The sequence below is a fragment of the Hemicordylus capensis genome, chromosome 1 (genome assembly GCF_027244095.1).
Source record: "Hemicordylus capensis ecotype Gifberg chromosome 1, rHemCap1.1.pri, whole genome shotgun sequence".
NCBI lineage: Eukaryota > Metazoa > Chordata > Lepidosauria > Squamata > Cordylidae > Hemicordylus > Hemicordylus capensis.
In genome coordinates this window covers 157,132,119-157,154,356 of record NC_069657.1, presented here as the reverse complement: position 1 = coordinate 157,154,356, position 22,238 = coordinate 157,132,119, and the positions used below count along the sequence as shown (strand labels likewise).

Here is a 22,238-nt window from a genome sequence, read left to right as displayed (position 1 = left end):
GCTTTGCTCTGCATCGAAAGGGATGGAAACCTCACCTAGTTTATTTCTGCCCTTTATGCAATTGTTAAAGGCACATGAGAGTTGCCACAAAAAAGATGGCAGGATACAACCCTATAGGCTATCTGGAAGGAAGTAGCTAGTGTTTGCATATATTTATTCCACATTTAGTATATTGCTCATTGACCAATGAGGAAACACAGACAAATCTCTAGCCAGAGATAAAAATTATTGTTTGCAGCCATGCAGAAGGTAATTGAAGACAACTCAGTTTGAAGACGACTCGGAAGCCAGCTGGCTCAAAATGCAGCAGCCTGCCTGCTTATCGGCAGCAGAAAATATGATTATGTTTCACCTTTGTTGAGGTTGCTCCATTGGCTGCCAGTTCGCTTCCGGGTCCAATTCAAAGTGCTGGTTATCACCTATAAAACCCTTCAGGGTTTGGCTCCTGTGTACTTTCAGGACTGCCTCTCCTGTCCAACTTCGACCTACCCTGTGAGGTCGTCTCAGGTGGGCCTTCTCAGAGTTCTGGACCCAGGGGAGGTATGTGGGGCCCAGGCTTGTGGTAGGGCCTTCTCTGTTGCAGCCCCCTCCTTATGGAACACCTTGCCTCCTAGGATTCATAATGCCACCTCCCTTCTGTCCTTTAAGAAGCTTCTGAAAACGTATCTATTTTGCCAGGGTTTTAGTTCTCAGTATGTGTGTTTGGGTTTGTTTGTTTGTTTTGTCTTCACTGTTGTCATTTTAATTTATTTAAACTGCCTCGAGTCTAAAGAAGTCAGGTAGTCAGTAAATTCATTCATTCATTCAATCCTCTGCCTGCAAAACACCAATATATCAAGAAGCTGTAGGCAATAAAAGCTGTCATCTTATTTTAATTCAGTCAGGTGTTGCTGTTTCATTCCCTTTCCACCTCCCCTGCTTTGCCACCTATTGGGGGCATAAGCAACTACTTCAGTCAGACTAAAATCTACACCAAAAACTTTTAACACTTGAACACATACAACATAAAACAGAGATTGTTTCAATTCAAATGTAATATCTGCTCTTTAAATAATTTTATAATTAACATCATACTGTTGAAATAGGATGTCTTCATCACATACGAAGATATGAAAACACAAAACCTGAATATCCTACTATGCGACATTTTGCAACTTCAGACAAAAAAAATGTAAAGATGAGTACTCACCAATTCTTTTCTAAGTTGAATAAAAAACTGTTTGCACTTAAAAGAAATTTTTACAATCTTCAACCTAAATGAAATAAAAAACAGAATGATGTAATGTGTCTTTAAATATTTAAATTGCCATAGACCCAAAACATCTGAGCAGGCCATGGCATACATTCAAGTTAGCATCCAAGAACAAGGGGCAGGGGAAAGGCTTACTCATCCAATCCCACGCCAGCATACATTTCATTCTTGTAGCATGACTGACTTTTAACACTGAGGAAAGAATATAATTTGATGCTAGCAAATCTAGGGATGGGCCCGGACCGGTCCGGAGGCCATTGTAAAGGCGTCCAGACCTGGGCGGTCTGGTTTGGGTGGGGGGTTCCTTTAAGAGCGGGGGGAGGGTTTACTTACCCCTCCCACCACTTTCCTGCTCTGGCGCCGTAATTTCAGTAGTAATTGGGGCGGCAGGATACCTCCCTGCCGCCCCTTCCCTGTTGTCGCTATGAAAAACTCCCAGGAGTCATTTGCGCGCGCTCACGTCACAGAGACGTGAAGCGCACGCACAACATGCATGCACGCAAAGGACTCCTGGGAGTTTTTCATAGTGACAGCGGGGAATGGGCGGCAGGGAGATATCCTGCTGCCCCAATTACTACTGAAATTACAGCGCCAGAGCGGGAAAGCGGCGGGAGGAGTAAATAAACCCTCCCCCCGCTCTTAAAGCCACCCCCCACCCCAGTGCCGGACCACAGTTTGACGGTTCCGTGCACACCCCTAAGCAAATCTACCTTAGAAAAGGCAATTTCACCAGTGGAATTATCCAGCATACAGGCTGGGATCCCAAAAGGTCCATATGTGATGTTTTGCACTCACCAGGGCTTTTCAAGCTCCCCCTTCCCACTGCAGCTCTAAGTGCCACTCCTGAGGGTCTTCTACAGAGCAGTATGCAATACAAGAAAGGGAGGGGATGCAGCTGAAGCAGGGGGAATCAGCAACCTCAGTACACAGAAATGCTTTCTGCATACGGATGGAGGTTCTTTGGATCTCAGCCACAGAAATTTGTTATATAAATTTCATATAATGTATAATTTAATGTATGCATATATTATATGCATACTTGATAATGCATATAAAGTATGCACATCATGCACACTTGAAGAATCGATTCATTATGCCTTTAGCCACTTCAACACAAATCTCAAAGAGCAAGAGAAAAATCCAGTGCCAATAGTACCAGTTGCAGCTTTTACCTCTCAGTTTATTCTCCAAATAATTAACTACTTTTCAATTAGTTCTTAATGTTGCATACTGTTTAACACCACTTTTCTTTTACAGGTTTAATCCCTTTGTTTATGCATGGAAATGTTCAAGGTTTTAATTAAACTGAAACTATTGTGAGGATCTATTGAGAATAAGTACACTGGATCCAAATAACTTAAATCCAAAGATGCTATTGCTTGAGCAGAAGGAAGTTCTCCTCGAGGTGGACTCCCCCAATGTTTGAACATTTTCCCTCCTGCTTCAACTCTTCACATCCCCATCACATTCCAGAATTCCCCAATCCTCTCAAGAGTGGCTTTTGGAGGGCACAATAAGCTACAGCAGGGAAACAATGACAGAAAAGCTCTGCTGCATGAACAGAGTTCTGCTCACACATTTTAGGATCAAACCCATACCCCTTTGGAAGACAGAAAACTGGTTTCTAGCAATTTTTCCTCTCAAGATGATCACTTCATAATCACTTCTTTTCCTACAGCACAGCAGATATGTGACTGAATGAAGCAATCCAATTGTCATCCATAGGTTCTGCAAGTTTGTTTTGTTATACACCTTCAAAAATCAAGCAACAATTACTCTGAGTATCCCCAAGGAAGTTTTTGATATGACAAGATATTTAGATATGCTCTCAGTCTGCACTCAGGGCTTCTAGGACCTAATCAGTATAATACCTAGAGACTGGAAGGCATTCCATTCTTTTAAAAAAGGAAACTCCCATCTTCACGTGGTATCTTTTCCTCCAGTTTCAAAATCCCTCTACTTGACAGCTAAATGTGGCATTCAAAGACCGTAAAAACTGTGGGTAACTTTGCTGGTCCATTTTTGGTGTTTTTATGATTTATGATTATATAGCCTCGGGAGAAAATTTTATGAAAGGCAGTATATCACTCAGGAAATTCAAAAGCCACATCCACTCAGTACAGCAAAACATAGGCTCCAGTACTGGAAATAACTGAGGTACTATCAGTAGCAGCCAATGAGGGCAGTGGCGATGGCGGGGGGATTGCGGTGAGAGGCATCTTTAAAAATAAATTAGCAAGTTCTTACCAAAGTTACCACAGCACTTGCAAACTGTATGGGGGCGGTCCTCCACCAGGCCTCCCACCCACGCACAGGGGTGGGGTCCCTGGCCTCTGCCCATGCACAGAGGCTATTTGCATGGCCAGCAACCCCATGCTGACCACGCACGAGCAGAGGTCAGAGCATCGCCACCACTCCACATGTAATGCCGGGGGGAGCGCCACTGCCCCAGACAGTTTTTGCAGGTTCTTCAATAACAATGGTAAGCACCTCATTTATTTTTAAAGGTGCCTCTTGCCACCCCGCCTGCCCTCACTAGCCGCTAGTGGGTAGCATCACACAATCCTCTACCATAAAAGCCTTGGGTGTGTGGCCGTGCCGCCCGTGTCTTTTTCGCCCGTTCTGGGCATGCGCAGAGCGCATGCCCAGATCGGGCGAAAAAGATACGGCCGCCCAGAGACGGGCGGCCATGCTGGACCAGGCGGTGGCCGCGGCGGAGCGACTGGCTCCGATGGCGGCCGCCGCCGTTACGGCGAGAGGGCCAGGAGGAGCAGAAGCGGCGGGCCGAGGAGAAGCGGCGGCCGCCGCCAATGGCAGGAGGAGAGTGTGGCCGAGGCAGCGGCGGAGCTGTGGCCTCGGACAAAGGTAGGGGTGGCCGCGGCGGGGTGACTGGCCCCGATGGCGGCGGCCGCGACGCCGGCGAGAGTGTGGGTGAGGCGGTGGCAGGGCGACTAGCCCCGATGGCGGCTGCGGCCTCAGCAAGAGGTGGCGGTAGCCATGGCGGCCGAAGAGGAAAGGACTGGGCCCTCTTGTGGCCGCACTCGGGGGGCGGGGCCGTAAATAAACCTCTTTTCCCCTTAAGGCTAGCGCCCGTTATTACAACGGGCTAAAATTACTAGTTGTTTATATATAAAGCTTATTTCTCTTTCAGTTGACCACTGACCTCCCCAGTAGTGAATCACACTGATTAAAAGATGAATTCTATTTTTTGAAATAATTCCCGGGGCTTAGCCCCTCAGACCCTACAGGACAATTTTCAATCTTCCTGGGAAAGGGGCATGCCGACTAAATTGGGCTTTACCCCTCCCTACTTGCTGTAGACCGTGACCAGGTGAAAACAGTAATCAAACAGAGGATAATGGACACTGAGCTCCAGGCTGACCTAGGCAGGGTTCCATCCTTCCTGTCCGTGGAAAGGCTCAAATATTCTGCCTCCCCCGCCATGTACCTGTCACAGCTAGAAATCCCAAGCCACAAAAGGACTTATACCCTCGCCCATTGTCATTCCCTTCCCTCTGCTGTATTGGATGGCAAATACAGAAAGATCCCAATTGCAGAGGGACTTTGTCCCTGTGACACTGGGAAGGTAGAAACGCCAGAACATATACTCCTCTTTTGCCCCTTTTACAGAGACATACGTGCTAGGCTTATATTTCCACTACTTCACAAGTACCCGGGCTGCCCAAACCATGTCTATACCTGGTTGCTGCTTTAGAATGCAGACCTGGTCCTCACATATAACACTGCCAAGTTCTGCATGGCAGCATGTAGGATCCGCCGGTTCGTGACTGCCAGGCTATTCTCTTGCATCAGCTCTGCACAGTTTTAAACCACTGATTATTTTATCTTTTTAGCATTCCTAAAATTGCCTTATTTTATATACCACATTTTAGCCACTGCTTTTTGCATTTTATGTTTCACATTTTATATGTTCATAGGTTTTTTTTTAAAAAAAACTGTTTAATAATCTCATAGCTACCCTCTTTTCTAAGGGTAGCAGCTTTATAGTATTATAATATAGCTTTATACTGTTAGAGTAGTAATTTTAAAGTAATATAGTTTTATGGTTCCATAATTTGTTTTTATTACTTTGAATTATGCTCTACTGTTCTATCTTATGCTGGTCTTGGATCGTAATAAAAATGATTGATTGAACAACCTTAGGTAATGTGTATTTGGTCCATAAAAACCAGTGACTGCAGGTTTAAACAGAACATCATAACACTGGCATCTGTCTAGATCCAATCTGGAAAAGCTAGAGGTTGATTCCAGCCACGCAAGAGTGAGTTCTTTTACAGAAGTCACCCATTCCCTGCTGCACATCAGATGGGTAGGATAAGATCACAGGCAAGACCTACTGGCTGGCACAATGAAGCTTCTGGCTAGCAGAGCAATTGCAAGAAACATGACTAGCTGCATAGTGCCAGTCAAAAGCAAGCCAGTAGAAAAATCATAACACAGCTGAATGGTTTATTTTATTATTAGGAATACTTATATGCCATTTTCCCAATAAAAAGTTCACAAAGCCATTTATATAGCACAAGGAATATGCAAGTTTCACTATCTCACACAAAACGACGTATAGTTCAGGGTCATATCATTTTGCTGACTGAAGCTGTGCACCAATGCAACTAAGAGCACAGAAAGAAACAGGAAACCGTAGCAAAAGCAGACATTAGGGGAGTACTTCCACAGAACAGTAACTACAAATATTTTGTTTTGCATGCAATTCTGCAACCATGGCTGAAGTTGGAGAGGCAGTCACGGCCTCAACCAGGAAAGGGATTTGAACCCCTGCCTCCTAATGTTGTTTGGATTACCTGACTAGCACTCTACAGTTGAAGTTACTAGTTTTCCCCTTCCTGTTATGTTTCATTGGTGACTATACCCCTTTCATTGTTACGCCCCCAGGACCCTTCTGCTGCAAAAACAGTCGTACAGTATTCAATTCTGTGGATGCCGAGCACATCAGTAATGAATTGTACTAAGAATATTGACTTTAGATATGTATTGGGGTAGAGACAGGAAAATGGTTGCATCTGCCAGAGGTAGAATTGAACTTGTCTCCCTCAGTTCCATATGCAACATGTTTCCATACTAGGCGAGGCTATCAAGGCTGACAAGCACAGCAGGGAAGGGTGCTGACTACTATCGCTGTCATTCTCACTGACCATGTCTGGAAGAGAAGGAAAGGAATGGGTTAAATGTTACCAGCCCTGCAGTTTTGATGCCGCTGTCTAGTAATTGGTATGGTTACTGGGAGAGTTGTCTGGGGGCAAGATAATGATTAGTGGCAATGACTGCAGTTTTAGACACTATGAGAGTAGATTTTACTCCTGTTGCATTTCTTTTAACACATTTATTGTGCTGCTGTGCAAGGATAATGACACCACCTAGTTTGTCTGGTAGAAGCAATGATACGGCTATAAGCCGTAAACACACTGTCATAGAATGAAGCTACCCATGCTTCAGGCAAGTAAATTTCTAAAGTGTACTGTATTTCGTAATTGCATAAAACTTGCTAGCTATATTATTAATTAATGTCAAAATATACAATACCAGATGTCAAAGAGTCAAATACATATTAGCAATAACTCTTGTTCCCAAGACATGACTCTGCGTGTGGTCAGGTAGATAAATGGATCCGAGAGTATCATGTCTATCCAAATAAGGAACCCCTGTGAGATTGTATCAATTCTTAACAACACTGAATAAAAAGTAGGTCAGACTAATTCACCCTGATGGGATTTTATAGTCTCCCAAGGAGACTGTATTGCCACACTGCTCTATGTGCAACACACATTAAAAATATTTACTACTGTTTACTTCAATCAGTTAAGAGGCTCCAAATGTTTTAAGGCGTGCACATGCACATACACACTCATTCACTATATGTAACAGCAGAGTGAAGCAAAATAAAATGTGCTATGTATGGAACACACATTAAGCTGCAAACCAGATACTTACACACATTTAAATAAAAATACAGAGTAACAATATTTGGTACAATATCATTTTTTACTGTAGTAAAAGTCATATAGTATGACTAATAAATGCAGGGTTTTGAAAATGAAGCAGCAGCTTTCTAATGTTGTTTAACAAATAGTTTCAACAACTGTGTAATTATAAGAATCTAAGGCAGAGAGAATGCCAATAAGTTAAAATGAGATCCTACTATAAAGACCTGAAGGCTTGTCACAAGTAGCAATAGAAGAGACACAAGTGCACGGCACATCTTTTTTACCATGCTTCTAGAATCTCATGTAGAGGGAACTTGTCCATACTCTAGCAAGGAGATGGGAGAGTCACTAAGGCATCTTCCATGTGCAAAGTGGCTCTAACTCTAAATGCGAATGTTTTCAAACATCTACACAGTGGGCTTTAGATGTATCCATGGTTGGTATGTATGTATGTATTTTATTGTTACATTTATATACCGCCTTTCGTTAAAAAACAACACCAAGGCGGTTTACAAAAGTTAAAACATACAATAAAAAGGCAATAAAACATCAAGCTAAATACACACACACACACACACACACACAATACAGGCATAAAAACAATACAACAGATAAAAACACACAGAAGCAGCAGTAAAAACGATTATGTAAAAGCCTGGGTAAAAAGCAAAGTTTTAACAAGCTTTCTAAAAACCGTGATGGAGACCGAGGAGCGAATGGCCACTGGGGGAGCATTCCAAAGTCTGGGAGCAGCAACAGAGAAGGCCCTGTCCCGAGTGCACAACAGCCAGGCCTCTCTCATTGTCGGCACCCGGAGCAGGGCCCCCTCAGATGTCCTTGTCAAGCGGGCAGCAACCCTTGGGAGCAGGCGGCCCCTCAAATACCCCGGGCCCAAACCGTTAAGGGCTTTAAAGGTCAAAACCAGCACCTTGAATTGGACCCAGAAACGAACCAGCAGCCAGTGCAACTCTTTCAGAATGGGGATGATATGCTCCCAACGGGCAGCTCCAGATAAAACCCTCGCTGCTGCGTTTTGCACTAGCTGCAGTTTCTGGATATTCTTCAAGGGCAGCCCCACGTAGAGCATGTTACAGTAATCCAGCCGCGACGTGACTAAGGCATGGGTAACCGTGGCCAGATCTGCCTTCTCGAGGAAGGGACACAGCTGGCGCGAGTCAGGAAGGCCCCACTCTGTATGCACATGTGCACACACTACCTTATTACTGCCACCCAGGACAAAACTCATTCCACATAGAGATGAAAAAAATGAGAGAGAATACTGGTCAAGAGCTATTCTGATCATTATCAGACAGGCGCACGCGTACCTGGTACTTCTGGCCACTTCCAGCCAAGAGGTATGCTGCCACACCGAAAGTTTTTACCGGCAACGAGCACCGGTGGGGGGAAAGAGGCAGGAGGGGTAAGTGCACACACACACACACACACCACCCTTAAAGTGATATCCCCTGGCATCAAACTTCAAAACACCCCCCCCCCCCCGTGGTGTATGAACCTGTTTGGAGGCTCATAAAAGGGCCTCCGAAAAGGTTCGTGCACATCCCTACCATCTAGCTCAGTATTGTCTACACTGACTGGCAGCAGCTTCTCCAGAATTTAAGGTAGAAGTCTTTCCCAACCCTACCAGGAGATGCCAAGGACTGAACCTGGGACCTTCTGAATGCAAAGCATATGCTCTACCACTGAGCTATGTATGCCCACTACAGGTGAAACTCAGAAAATTAGAATATCGTGCAAAAGTCCATTAATTTCAGTAATGCAAATTAAAAGGTGAAACTGATATATGAGACAGACGCATTACATGCAAAGCGAGATAAGTCAAGCCTTAATTTGTTATAATTGTGATGATCATGGCGTACAGCTCATGAAAACCCCAAATCCACAATCTCAGAAAATTAGAATATTATATAAGCATGCATATGTATTTATAAAGTATAAGCATGCATATGTATTCAGTACTTGGTTTGGGCCCCTTTTGCAGCAATTACTGCCTCAATGCGGCGTGGCATGGATGCTATCAGCCTGTGGCACTGATGAGGTGTTATGGAAGACCAGGATGCTTCATTAGTGGCTTTCAGCAATTCTGCATTGTTTGGTCTCATGTCTCTCATCCTTCTCTTGCCAATGCCCCATAGATTCTCTATGGGGTCAGGTCAGGCGAGTTTGCTGGCCAATCAAGCACAGTACACTGTATACTTTTCAGAGGTCCAATATTGTTCTATTCTTCAATCCTTGTCTTCTTGGTTCCATGTAATATTCTAATTTTCTGGGATTGTGGATTTGGGGTTTTCATGAGCTGTACGCCATGATCATCACAATTATAACAAATTAAGGCTTGACTTATCTCGCTTTGCATGTAATGCGTCTGTCTCATATATCAGTTTCACCTTTTAATTTGCATTACTGAAATTAATGGACTTTTGCACGATATTCTAATTTTCTGAGTTTCACCTGTATACCTCACCTGGAAAAATGATCACATTGGCCCTCTCCATACCAAACTCTGCATCCCCTACCTTCCTACTCAGCCTTTGAAGTTCCTTCTGTATGATTCTACTCCACTCTGTGTCTTCCTGTTGTGGTCCTATATTACCCTCCTGGTCTCATTCTTGATTTTTCCTTCTCTTCTGGTTCCTTCTACATTCAATCATATTACAAACTCCCCCATTCACAAAAAAGGCATTCTTTGAATCATTTCGGTCCTTTAACTAGTATCTAAATTCCACTCTACCCTTTGCCTTCAATTTTGTGCCATATGCTATTTAATAAGATGGTATGATGGCGATAAAATATGCATCCTGCTAACTGAACAAAGAGGCACCTTTTAAAAGTGGTGATTCTCTTTATTTAGCGGGGGAGAGCAACTAGCCCTATCTGTCCCAAACACAGCATCCCTCCAGTGGCTGTTGCTAGTGCCTGTCCTATGTTTTTTTTTTAGATTGTGAGCCCTACTTTTGTTGTAAAGCAGTATATAAATATTTGTCATATTCGTATCCTCCAAAGGAACACAATCTTATTCCCAAGACCTCTTTAATGCATAAATAAAATAGAACATAAAACAGATGTTAAAAGTAGCAAAAAAGTGTCACACATCAGCTTCGGTGCTATACAGTAATGGCTGAAACATGCTCTTAAATACAGTAACTCAACATCATGGCTCAGCGAAACCAACCGTAACTAGGCAATCCTGTTACAGTGTCATCCAGTCCTATTACAAAAACCCCAACAACTGTTACAGAGTTGACTGACACTGTAACAGGATTGGCTAATTACAGTCAGTTTTGCTGAGCCATGAGGTTGTACTTAAGAGCATATTTCAGCCATTACTGTAGAGCACTGAAGCTGATGTGTGACAGTTAAACATTTGTTACTTTTAACATCTGTTATATGTTCCAATTTATTTGCACATTAAAGAGGTCTTGGAAAAAAGCAATATGCTATTTATTAGGGTTGTTCAATAAATCAAGCCAACAGACCCAATTCTGATTGGACCCTATCAGACAATTTTTCATTGGCTCAGATTTGATGAAGACAAAAATAGCCTATATCGTCCAATCCAATCAGATCAGATACATGGATTTTCAATGCATCCTGTATCAGATTAGTAGGGGCCTTACCTACCAGCAGCATGGCTCTCCTTTCTTTGAATTTCAATAGGCAGGAGAAGCACAATTTTAAAAGCTCCAGTTTCTTTCCCGGCAGCCAGCCCGTAACGTTTTGAAGTAGTATCGCTGTACTGCTGCATTACTTTAAAAAACCACTGGCCACCCCCTGTGAGGTTTTCAGGACCTCCAGTTTGCTTATGACATCCACATTTACCCCAATAATCAATAAAAAATTAAAAATAAGCAACACTATCACTATTATTTATTTATTTTATTTATATGCAGCCCTTCCGAAAATGGCTCAGGGCAGTTTACATAATTTTCTCTCTCTCTCTCTCTCTCTCTCACACACACACACACACACACACACACACACACACACACACACACAGCAATACTCACCACAATGCCCGATACATCCCTGCTACCTCTTCTGTAAAGCCTTTGGCTTAACCCCTTAGTCTTCATTTCCTACTGAAACTAATCCTATGTACACAGGGAGGGGGCCATAGCTTGGTGAAAGAGCATATGCTTTGTATGCAGATGCTTTCAAGTTTAATCCCTGACATCTTCAAGTCGGCTGGGAAAGAAAAGATTCTTCTCTGAAATCCTGAGGAACTGCTGCTACAGGCAACACTGAGGCAGATGGACCAACAGCCTGCCTCAATATATAGTAGCTTCATATAAAACAGGTTGCTCACTTGTAACTGATGGAATGGGTTCTGCACCTGCGCAAGGACCTCGCAGGTAGATTAACTAGCTCCTCATGACGCCCACTCTGCCCTGCATGTGCTCTGTGCTTGTGTTGAAATCGGCAGTTGGGGTCAGCATTTCCCCAGTTTCTTGCAGACTACCATATCCTGAAGATCTTCTTGTGACCATATGAGGGATTCTTTTATTTATTTTAAGACTACTCTAGCGGGGAGATTCAGGAGGATCTTATGAATATAACAGATCACTACCAGATCATCAGTTACAAGTGAGCAACCTGTTTATCTGGATCGTGATCCATTGCATTCATAAGGAATGGGTGATTAGCCAGCTTCTAAGTAAGGTGGAGGGCACAGTAGACCCAGAAGCCTATGGCAATGCCCTTTTCAGTACACTCCTCCCAAAACCGGCCTGCTCAGACAATCGCAGGTCAATGGCATAATGTTTTATGAATGGCTGCTGAAAAGACCATGTTGCAGCCGCGCAAATATCAGCTATCCTAATGCCCGACAGATGCGCTGTCGAGGCAGCGTACGCTCTTGTTGAATGTGCTCTTATAGTACGTGGGGGGTCCACACCCTGCTGCCTGTACATTTGCACAATCAACTCCACCAACCAATGTGCTAGTCTTTGTCTGGAGATTGGCTGACACTTGTCTTTTCCTTTGTAAGCTACGAAAAGTTTATTCATCCTCCTAATAGCTCTAGTTTTTTCCCCAAATAGTATAACAGCAAATGACATACATCCAAAGAGTGCAGCGCCCTTCCTAATGGCGTCTCTGGATTTTGAAACAAGGTAGGTAGAGTAATTTCTTGATTTAAATGAAACCCCGTCACTATCTTAGGGTGGAAGCTTGGATCTAGTCTCAACCACCTTATGTGGATAGAACTGAGTATAAGGAACATCTGTACACAATGCTGGCAGTAGTGATGACAATTAGGAATGCTGTTTTTAAACTGACCAATTTGAGAGGTGCCTCCATCATTGGCTCAAAAGGGCCTTCAGTTAAGGACAACAAAACCAAGGACAAACTCCATTGTTCCATTGGTTTCTTTATTGGAGGATATAAATTGTTGTCTCCCTTCAAAAATCATTTACAGTCTGTATACGAGAATACTGTTGGCCCATCCCACCCTTTATGCTTTGACGATATTGCAGCTAGATGCACCCTTAGACACACATCTGCCAAGCCACTAAGCTTCAAAGAGGACATGTACAGTAATACCTGTGTCTCAGAGTGGCATTCCTAGGAAAGTAACCATGCTTATATGCACAAATTGCAAACCTCTTCCATTTGTATCTACAATTTTTTCTTGTTGACAGCCTTTGATTATTAAGTAAAAAATTTCCTAAAACCTGATTTAGGAACTGTCATTCGCAGAGTCTTTACATTTGAGTGCTGCATCTTTCTGCCGTCCCAAACCAGAAGGTCTGGCCAAAGAGAGAATCTGTGGAAACTCTTCCTTAAGAGTTTGAGAAGTGGTGCAAACCATGGCTTCCATTGCCACCAAGGCATCACCAGTATGCAGGTAGAGTTGTTCCTCATGATCTGTGCTAGCACACAATTAACGGCTGTGGCAGAAACAGATATAAGAGGCTTTTGTTCCACTGATGTTGAAACGCATCTCCTGCCGACCCCGCATGCGAGTAGTATCTCTGATACTTTTTGTTAGCAGCAGTCACAAAAAAACCAACAGTTGGTTGTCCCCACTGGTCAAAAGCCCGTTGCAGATAGATGCTGTTGATCTCCCATTTGTGGTGTTAGTTGAGTTGTTTCTAATGACTGAGGTCGTCCGCCAATATATTTTCCAGGGATTGTGCCAACATTTGAGCTGGAGACAGCCGAAGTACCCTTCTGGGTGGAACTACTGCCAGCGGTGATGCCATCGCAGTTGATGCTAAAGGCTGTGTCGACGTCGACAGCAAGTCCAAGATTGTGTCAGCAGTGGATGTTGATGGCTGCATTCTCAACGTCAACTTTGATGTTGAATACTCTTGCCTCGATGTCGATTGAGCCATACTCGATGCCAAAGGTGGCCACAGTAGGCAACGGCATACTACACTTTGATTTTGTTTTGCTATGGTGCTTCTTATGTGGTCGAGAATCCCGCTCCTCATCCAAGCAGTGTTCCCACTTCTTGTCCCTATGGCGATGAGTCATTTTCGGGACCTCTTCTGGTCTTTTAAAAACGGGCTCTGATCCCGCAGCAGTGGTTTTAGACTGCAGTACCACAGATCCCTGCACACTCGACATCGACCTAGACATCATGCTCAACTGCTACCCCGATGTTGATGGGTAACTGTCTCATTGTTGGAGGGTGTAAAGTACTGCATGGAGGTGCAGCGCCCTGTTCATCATTAGACTGGAAAATGAACTACAAATTTTACATGCTGCCATACTGTGTTGTTCTCTCAAGCACAGTAAACATGAATCATGGTAGTCCATAGATGGTAGCTCTACACGGCACTCCACATATCTCTTAAAGGTCTTTTTTGTCTCCATCTTGAGAAAGAACGCCTCAAGGCTTCCACCCCATGGCAGTCAAACTAAGTCCATTAAACCTAATCCAATCCATTAAACAAAGAATGGTCTCAATGCGGTCCAAGATCTGTAAGGTCCAAAGTATTAATTTTCTCTCTCTTTTTCTGTTTGTATCTCGATGAACCAAGGAATCAACAACGAGGTGGTGACGCTTTCGTGGTCAAATAGAAACTGTGAAATTAGCACCCCCAACTGCCAACATTAAAGGAAGCACAGAGCACATGCAGGGCAGAGTGGGCATCACGAGGAGCTAGTCAATCTACCCACAAGGTCCCTGAGCAGGCACAGAACCCATTCTTTATTAATGCAATGGATCACGATCCAGATACACTTGTTCTTCCCTTGCTGTTATGCCTGCCTCCATCTTTCTCCCCTTCCTCAACGGCTACCACATGTCAAGTTCTAAATCATAAGATCCTTTGGCCTTTTCACTTTGCAAAATGCAATGTGCATTGATGGTGCTATATAAACAAATATTTAAGTACACCTGTGATACACCACACCTCTCAAATGATTAAATCAGCAACATATCTACAGACACACTGTCTTTAATTGGATTTCATGCATGGGTGTAACTGGAATTTAGTATACCAATGATTACTTAAGACTCCAGACATGAGCTTTCCAATCTTCGTTGGCTCATGAGGAATATTGAGCAAGAGAAAGTTCTGAAGGCAGTACCTACTAGATTCATTGTCCTGCCTAGCTAAAAAAGAAGAAAAAAGAAGTTCTAACTGGCATGCCAGTAAGCAAGTATCACAAAATTAGATGAATTGTGATTGTGATTGTAGATCACACACAAGGCATGCATTCCTCTAAAACTAGGATTCAAACATAATAGACTAAATGCAATTTCTAAAAAGAAAGATATTTTCAAGATAGTATGTTCAACTCAGGGATACTGAAGTAGGCCACAGAGTGAACACCAGTGTCAAAGTTTCTCGATAAGGAGCTCCAGATTCCCTTCCTTGCAATAACACATCTGCATAATTATTTAGCAGCTGAAGACAAAACGGAACATCAAGGAAGACAAGAAGAAGAGGAACCAGGACTGTCTGTCCAGCATGCATCTCCACAGCAACTCACTGCACCTCTACACTGCTAGAGGGTTGGAATCAGCACTCCACTTCCTCTGTAATGGTCCTCCCCTTGGGATCACAAAGCATACCATGCTCCTTTCTTTGGAATAAAGTTATAAAATATACTTTAATAATGAATATAAATGGATACAGCTAAAGCACCTCCTAGCTAATATCAAGAACTACATGAAAAGTTTACTCAGTTTCTATACCAAATCCAGTTGCACTGCAACAGAAGGAATTGAATGCTAGTTTCCTCACTGATGATTTAAAAACTCAATACTGTCACCCTAGTTTACATAAATAAGGGGTGACCTAAACACACACACACACACAATTTCCATTAACAAAAATCCTTTCAGTTTAAAGTGTTGTGTTAAGGGCTTTCTATGTTCAATCTACCTCCAAATCGCCAGGAAACTGTGGCTGTTAAGGGCCATGCCCTTAAAGATGCATTATCCAAATAATATGGGTATGGTACAGTATCTTATGGTGTAGTTCTGTAGTTCACCTACTCTTTCATTTTAAGTGGATGGAATTGGTTTCCACTCGGGCAATTCTAATGTGGAATGCTAGCTTCAGTAGCATAGACTCCATGTGTGTATTCCAGTGAACAGGAAATCTGGGATTTAGGTCCACCACTTTACTGACAACCATTCAATTCCAAGGTAGTAGTGAAGCTGAAACTAATCACAGCATAGCACACTATAGGAAAGGAAAGGTTGTGCCATCAAGTCAGTGTAGACTCCTGGCAACCACAGAGCCATGTGGTTTTCTTGGTGGAATACAGGAGAGGTTTACCATTGCCATCTCCTGCGCAGTATGAGATTATGCCTTTCAGCACCTTCCTATATCACTGCTGCCCAATATAAGAGTTTCCCATATTCTGGGAAACACACCAGCAGGGATTTGAACCAACAGCCTCCTGCTCTCTAAGCAGGTTACTTACCCACTGCACCATTAGGTGGCTATAGGATACCATACTATACCCACATTGCCTAAACACTGCTGAAGGGAGTGGCTCTTAAGAGTTGCAATTTCTCAGCACTTTGGAGCTTCAGTGAACATGGAAAGACCTTAACACAAAATGTTAAACTGAAAGGTTTGTTAATAAAATCTGATTGCATGTTGGGAAGGCTATGCCTACCACTCTCTGATCAGGCATCTCTAAAGTTGAAATTGAGAAACTCAAGAAGAGGGGAGGAAACTCAGAAGAAATATGACCAATAATGAATGACACACATTTAGAAGGATAAGAATTCACATACATCTTATCATATGCTATAAGCGGCTAATCTACTGAGTGAAAATGAAAAAAATAAACCAACGAACCAATTGAAATTGCACGTACATATTGCTACCATCATGGAATACCACAATTATTTTGAGAATGTTCTGCTCAGCCATTTGTGAATTTAAAAAAAGTTTTTAAAAAATTTAAAAATCCATAAAATATTAAATCAGATACCACCTACTTCAAAATGCACACAACTGATTCTAACACTCAATCAATCATCTTTATTCGTTCCATTGACCAGCAAAACTGATTCTATCACCGTGGACTACAATCATGAAAAACTTTGATAAGTTTATGTCAAGCTATTCACAACTTAAATTTTGATGGAGACTGCCACAGTGATGGCACAGTGCCACAGTGATGGCAAGGATCAGTTGCCAATTATACATATTAGATGCTTCCAATCAGTGTTCTCTCCAATTCTTTTCATCTGTGTGCAGAATGAGTTTTGTTCTGGGTGGCAGTATCAAGGCAGTGTGCGCGCACATGCATTCAGAATGGGACCTTCCCGATTCAACGTGAGCAGGATCTAAAATTAACTGAGCGGACATCAGAAAATGTGTGAGCACGTGTACACACTCACGCCTTAGAGGGAACATTGCTTCCAATCAGAGTCTAACCACTAGTGCTCCACCTAAGTCTATCCTGCTCTGACAGGCAAAATCTCATCAAGAAATCAGGAAGGACACTCAGGACATTTGCACTCCAAAGAGAAAGCCTTAAATGTGTGCTGTTTGAATGAGATTGGTCCTCTGGTTTATTTTTAAGTTTGCATATGTTCCAATGAGCATCCTGCTCATAATAGCTGGCTTAGTTAATTGAGCATTTGTTCCAGGTAGTTTCAAGTTTATCCTCTGTAAATATTTGTTGAATATTCCTCATTGTCAATGAATTCTCAAGGTTGCCAATTGACTAAAAAAATTGCCCACCCTGCTCCTAATTCTCCTGATTAAAATTGCTCCCTTGAAACTACTATTTGGCCTGTGGGGTAAAATGTATAGGTATCTATGTGACAAGCAGGCAGAAAGGCCCAAATATAGAACAGCAAGAAGGAAGAATTAAGTTGAAACTGGTAACCCTATAACAGCAATTTTAGCAGAGGGACAAGATGGGGAGAGTACAGGGAACCTCCTTTTATACCTTAACACCTCTTTTTACACGCAGACACACGTACATACGTACGTACGTATGTACATGTCCTGGAACGTTGGGAGTCTTTATTGAGTGAGTGGGATGTGCCCACCCAGTACACTGTTGAGAGCTGATACTGTAATTGCCACCTCCAAAGGATGTACACATACTCCCAAAGTCCAAAAATGTACCTGCTGCAGGGGCATTTCTAAGCCTAAAAAGGCCTTAAGAAGTTCCAAGAGTAGGAGCCACTGTTTTCTAAGCTAAAGAAGCAGCTTCTGTAAATGATGCTAGGCAACACTAGTTTCTACTAAGTACATGCCATGACAAACCTTATCCACACCATAGACTACATTGTGTCAGTTAACAACATTAAAAACCAAACCCTACTGCATACCAGACATTCCTTTTTATCTAACACAAATGAAGAAATCATCTCATAAAATCCAACCTCAAAAACAATGGGGGAGGGGGGAGAGTGATAGTCAACTGCTGGAGTCACTTGTCAAACTTTAAAATCCTATAAATAAGCCATTCCTTATTCTTTCTGTCGCAAAATCATCACAGATCATGCTCAAATCCACTACTCCCACACTGACAAGTTTCAAAATCAATCCATTGAGTTGTTTTCTAACTATAAGCCATAGCACCTATTGTTCCCCGATTTCAGGTTATAATGGTGAAATGTAATCTGTCTGTCTCACCCTTACGAGTCGCTACTGTGGCCCTATAATGCACACACACACAATTCTGACTCAGAACATCACTAATTCCAAACACACAAAAAGCAGGTAAAGTGCCACTGTTTACTGTGTCAACATGTATGTAATCTCAAACTACGTTGCCAGCTGAAATCCAAAGAAGCCTGTGCATGCAAAACACTTCTGCACACATGCACGAGGTGACTGACTCTCCATTCTGGCAAAAGCTGCTTTTGCTTCCTAAGCTACCACTCCAGTGGTTTCTCTGAGATGTGGGGCCTGTCCCCCATGCAGCTGCAGCTCCCTACACCATAAATGATTCCAGAGGGCCCTGTGACCCTCAGTAGTGACTGGAGGTGGGGGAACAAGGGGCTACAGTAGAAAGAGGAGCAGCAAACCCCTGTTGCAGCAAGACTCTGTCCAAGTCTCTTTGAATAGAAGCCTTTTATCTCATCTTTTTATTGTTACTCCTACAACCTGCTCTGAACTTTGCAGAATGAGCTGAAGAACAGAAGTGGTATTTCTCATGGATGGCATTGGTCCAGTAAGATGTCCCACTACAATGCTGAACCTTGAATAACAAAGTTAATCCAATACATTCTTGTTGAATCTTGCAGCAAAAAAGGTGCAGAAACTATGTTGTACACTACCGTCATGTGATATTTTTGCAGAAGCATTTCCAGCAGTTAATCTCTCTGCCCAAGAGAAGTAACTTAAAATATTAAGAGATAAAGTTTAAGTGACTGATTAGATCTGTTTAAACAAGGACTTAAAAATTGTCATGAAATTTGTCTTGTAAAAAATGGAGACTTAATGAATGGCAGTATATAAATGTAATAAATAAAGTTATTTAGTTTTAAGCAGTAAACAACTTATTTCCATTAAATATATCCTTACCATGGAAAGATGTTAATTCGAACCCTGTTCTTATAAATTAGTATGCCTCCCGACATTACTCCAATCACAATTTCATTGTTACTTTGATCCTATTAAAAAAAAGCAGGGGGGGGGAGTCAATACTTATAAATCCAGTGTTTTGTCATTAGTGTTATGATGATCTTGCAATTCCAATTTCAAATAAAACTGCAATCTATCTCCTCAGATGAAGCTCTTGTACCTTTAAGAGGTTTGCAGTAAGGAAATCTTATTTCATTTGTTGCATTGTGCCTCTTTACTCTGCTTTCCCCCACACCCTCATCCACCCACAAATATCCCTGAGGCACTCTCAGGATTCCCTTTCCAGCCCTACTATATAACATCATCTATTTCAGTATCATCTACACTGACTAGCAGCAGCTCCCCAAGGTTTCACAAATGAGTTTTTCCCAGCCCTACCTGGAAATGCCAAGGATTTAACCTGGAACCTTCTGCATGCAAAGCAGATGCTCTACCACAGAGCTACAGCTCCACCCCCAGCTAGCAGAGCCCCAGTTAAAGATATGCATTGTACTACCTGAGTTCTTTGCATGTATTTGAACATTAAAATGAGTGACCATGCAAAACATAGCAATGCGAAATAAAAGTCACAATGGGATTGTTACAGATATTACTCCAGGACTGGAAGTCCGCACCAGGCCACACAATTCCCCTCCACTCTCCTCATTGTGCACAGAAACATGGTAACTCCTAGTTTAGATAACTTTCAAGCATAGCTTCTCTATTATACTGGGCACTGAACCTACATTCTTCAGTGCGTTCAACATGCAAGAGTGATTCTCCATTAAAATACATAGATCTCCTGATTCAGACATCACCTTTTACACATAGCAAGGACAAAAGAATCTGACATTGGAAAAACAGGTTGCTCACATGCAACTATTCATCGGAAGTGATCTGTTTCAGTCATAAGAGTGGGTTCTGTGTCTGCGCGGGACCATTCGGGCAGAATTGACTAGCTCCTTGAAGCGCTTAGCCCTGCCCCTTGCATATGGTGTGTTTCCTCAGTTTGAGCAGGCTAGTGTTTTCTCAGTTCCTGGAGGACAGACACTGGAATTAAAGCACTGTATGGAAGCAGTGTACATTTCCACATGGTAAGTAGTGTCTTTTACTCTGCAAGTATACATATTGTCACTTTGCATAATGCAGCAGGGCCAGTGGGAGGGTCTTATGACTGCAAAAGATCACTTCCAGATCAATAGTTACAGGTGAGCAACCTGTTCATCTGGATTGTGACCTGTTGCACTCATAAGAGTGGGTGACTAAAGAGCTGTCAGTCTGGAGACAGAAGTAGTATGCTAAGGTAAGACTCTTTTTAACACATCGCTCCCGAAGTTGGCCTGAGCTGCAGAGCGAAGGTCCAATGCATAATGCTTTACAAAGGTATGCTCAGAGGACCAGGTTGCTGCAATGCAGATGTCTCTGAGCTTGATTCCAGCCATATGGGCAGCAGAAGTAGCATATACCCTAGAAGAATGGGCCTGTATGGTTTTAGAAGGGTCCCCTTTTTGGTGCTTGTAAGCCAGATAAATCAACTCCACGATCCAGTGGGAGACTCTCTGTCTTGATATTTGGTAACCTTTCACATTACCCTTTTAACTTACAAAAAGCTGTTTTGTCTTTCTATAGGGCTTGGTCAGTTTCAAGTAGAAGAAGCGAGCACGTCTCACATCTGCGAAATGCAATGAGCACTTGAGAGGCGTCATGGGATTCTGGAAGAAGGTAGGTAAGTTGATGTCACTATTAATATGGAAGTCAGTGACCACTTTAGGCCTAAATTCAGGTTCCAAGTGAAGCACTACTTTGTTCTCATGAAACTTTGCATAGGGGACATCTATTTGAAGAGCATTCAGTTCGCTGACTTGGCAAGCCAACATTATGGCTAATAAAAAGACCATTTTTAGAGCTACTAATTTAGGAGGTGCCATATCCATGGGCTCGAATTGAGGCTCCGTCAGGGCCGATAGGACGAGGGATAGGCTCCATTGATCAGTGGGCTGCCAGATAGGCGGGTAAAGGTTGTTTAACCCCTTAAGGAATCTCTTTGGGTACGGGTGAGAGAAGATGTTTTCCCAACCCATCCGGGATGGCGAGCAGAAATAGCAGTCAGGTGAACTTTGATGGAAACATTGGCCAGGTTACAGTGCTTCAGAGTTGTGAGGTAAAGCAAGACTTCCTGGGAGGTAGCAGAACAAGACAGGAAGCTGTGTTCCTGACCATGAAATCTGAATCGTTTCCACTTGCTATTGTAGTTGACATTAGTAGATTTCTTTCTGTCATGAAGGAGAATGTCATTCAGGAGCCTATCTTCCACACGGTCAAGTTCAGAATCTTTACATCAGGAACCTTCTGTTTTTCTTGCAGGAGAAGATCCTTGTGCTGAGGCAGACGCCTGTGAAGACCTTTTGACAGTCTGAGTGCTTGCTGAAAACATGGCTGCTGGGGACATCACGGAGCAATCAAGATGCAGTTTGCAGATTCCTGAAGGATTTTTGCTAGAACTCTGTTCAACAGAGGATCAAGTGGAAAAAATGTATAGAAACATTCAATCCCAGTTGAACTGGAAAGCCTCCCCTCTGGAGTTGCAGCTGATGCCAGCTCTCGAGCAGTACAGGGGGCACTTTTTGTTCAAGAGCATTGCAAACCAGTCGATCTCTGGTGTACCCCAGGCCTGGAACAACTGATGGAGATATTGAAGGTTGACCTCCCATTCATGTTGCTGCAGACAAAAGTGAGGACCTGCTGAGATGGTCCACCAAGGTGTTCTCCACTTCTTTGATGTGGATTGCAACCAGGCCTATCTGCCATGTTATAGTCCAATTCCAAATTTGCAGACTGAGCATGCAAAGGGAGTGGGAGACATCCCTCCCTGATGGTTGAAGTAAGCAATCGCCGTAGTATTATCCAGGCTGCTTTGGACGAGCTTGCCTGTCAGGGATGGCTGGAAGAATCTGAGAGCCTGAAACTCCGCCAAGAGCTCTAAGAAGTTGATGTGCATCTGGCACT

General features: G+C 42.9%; 1 protein-coding gene across 6 annotated transcripts in view; it reads right to left on the bottom strand.

Annotated features, from left to right (window-relative positions):
* Positions 1-22,238, bottom strand: part of PTPN4 (protein tyrosine phosphatase non-receptor type 4) — a 190,408-nt gene that overhangs the window by 90,047 nt on the left and 78,123 nt on the right. For all 6 annotated transcript variants that reach the window (XM_053261040.1, XM_053261059.1, XM_053261049.1 and 3 more), the window contains 2 exons: positions 19,194-19,282; positions 1,190-1,253 (listed from right to left, as the gene is read on the bottom strand). In XM_053261040.1, coding sequence (XP_053117015.1) covers positions 1,190-1,253; positions 19,194-19,282 — 153 coding nt within the window. The remainder of the gene's footprint in view (positions 1-1,189; positions 1,254-19,193; positions 19,283-22,238) is intronic.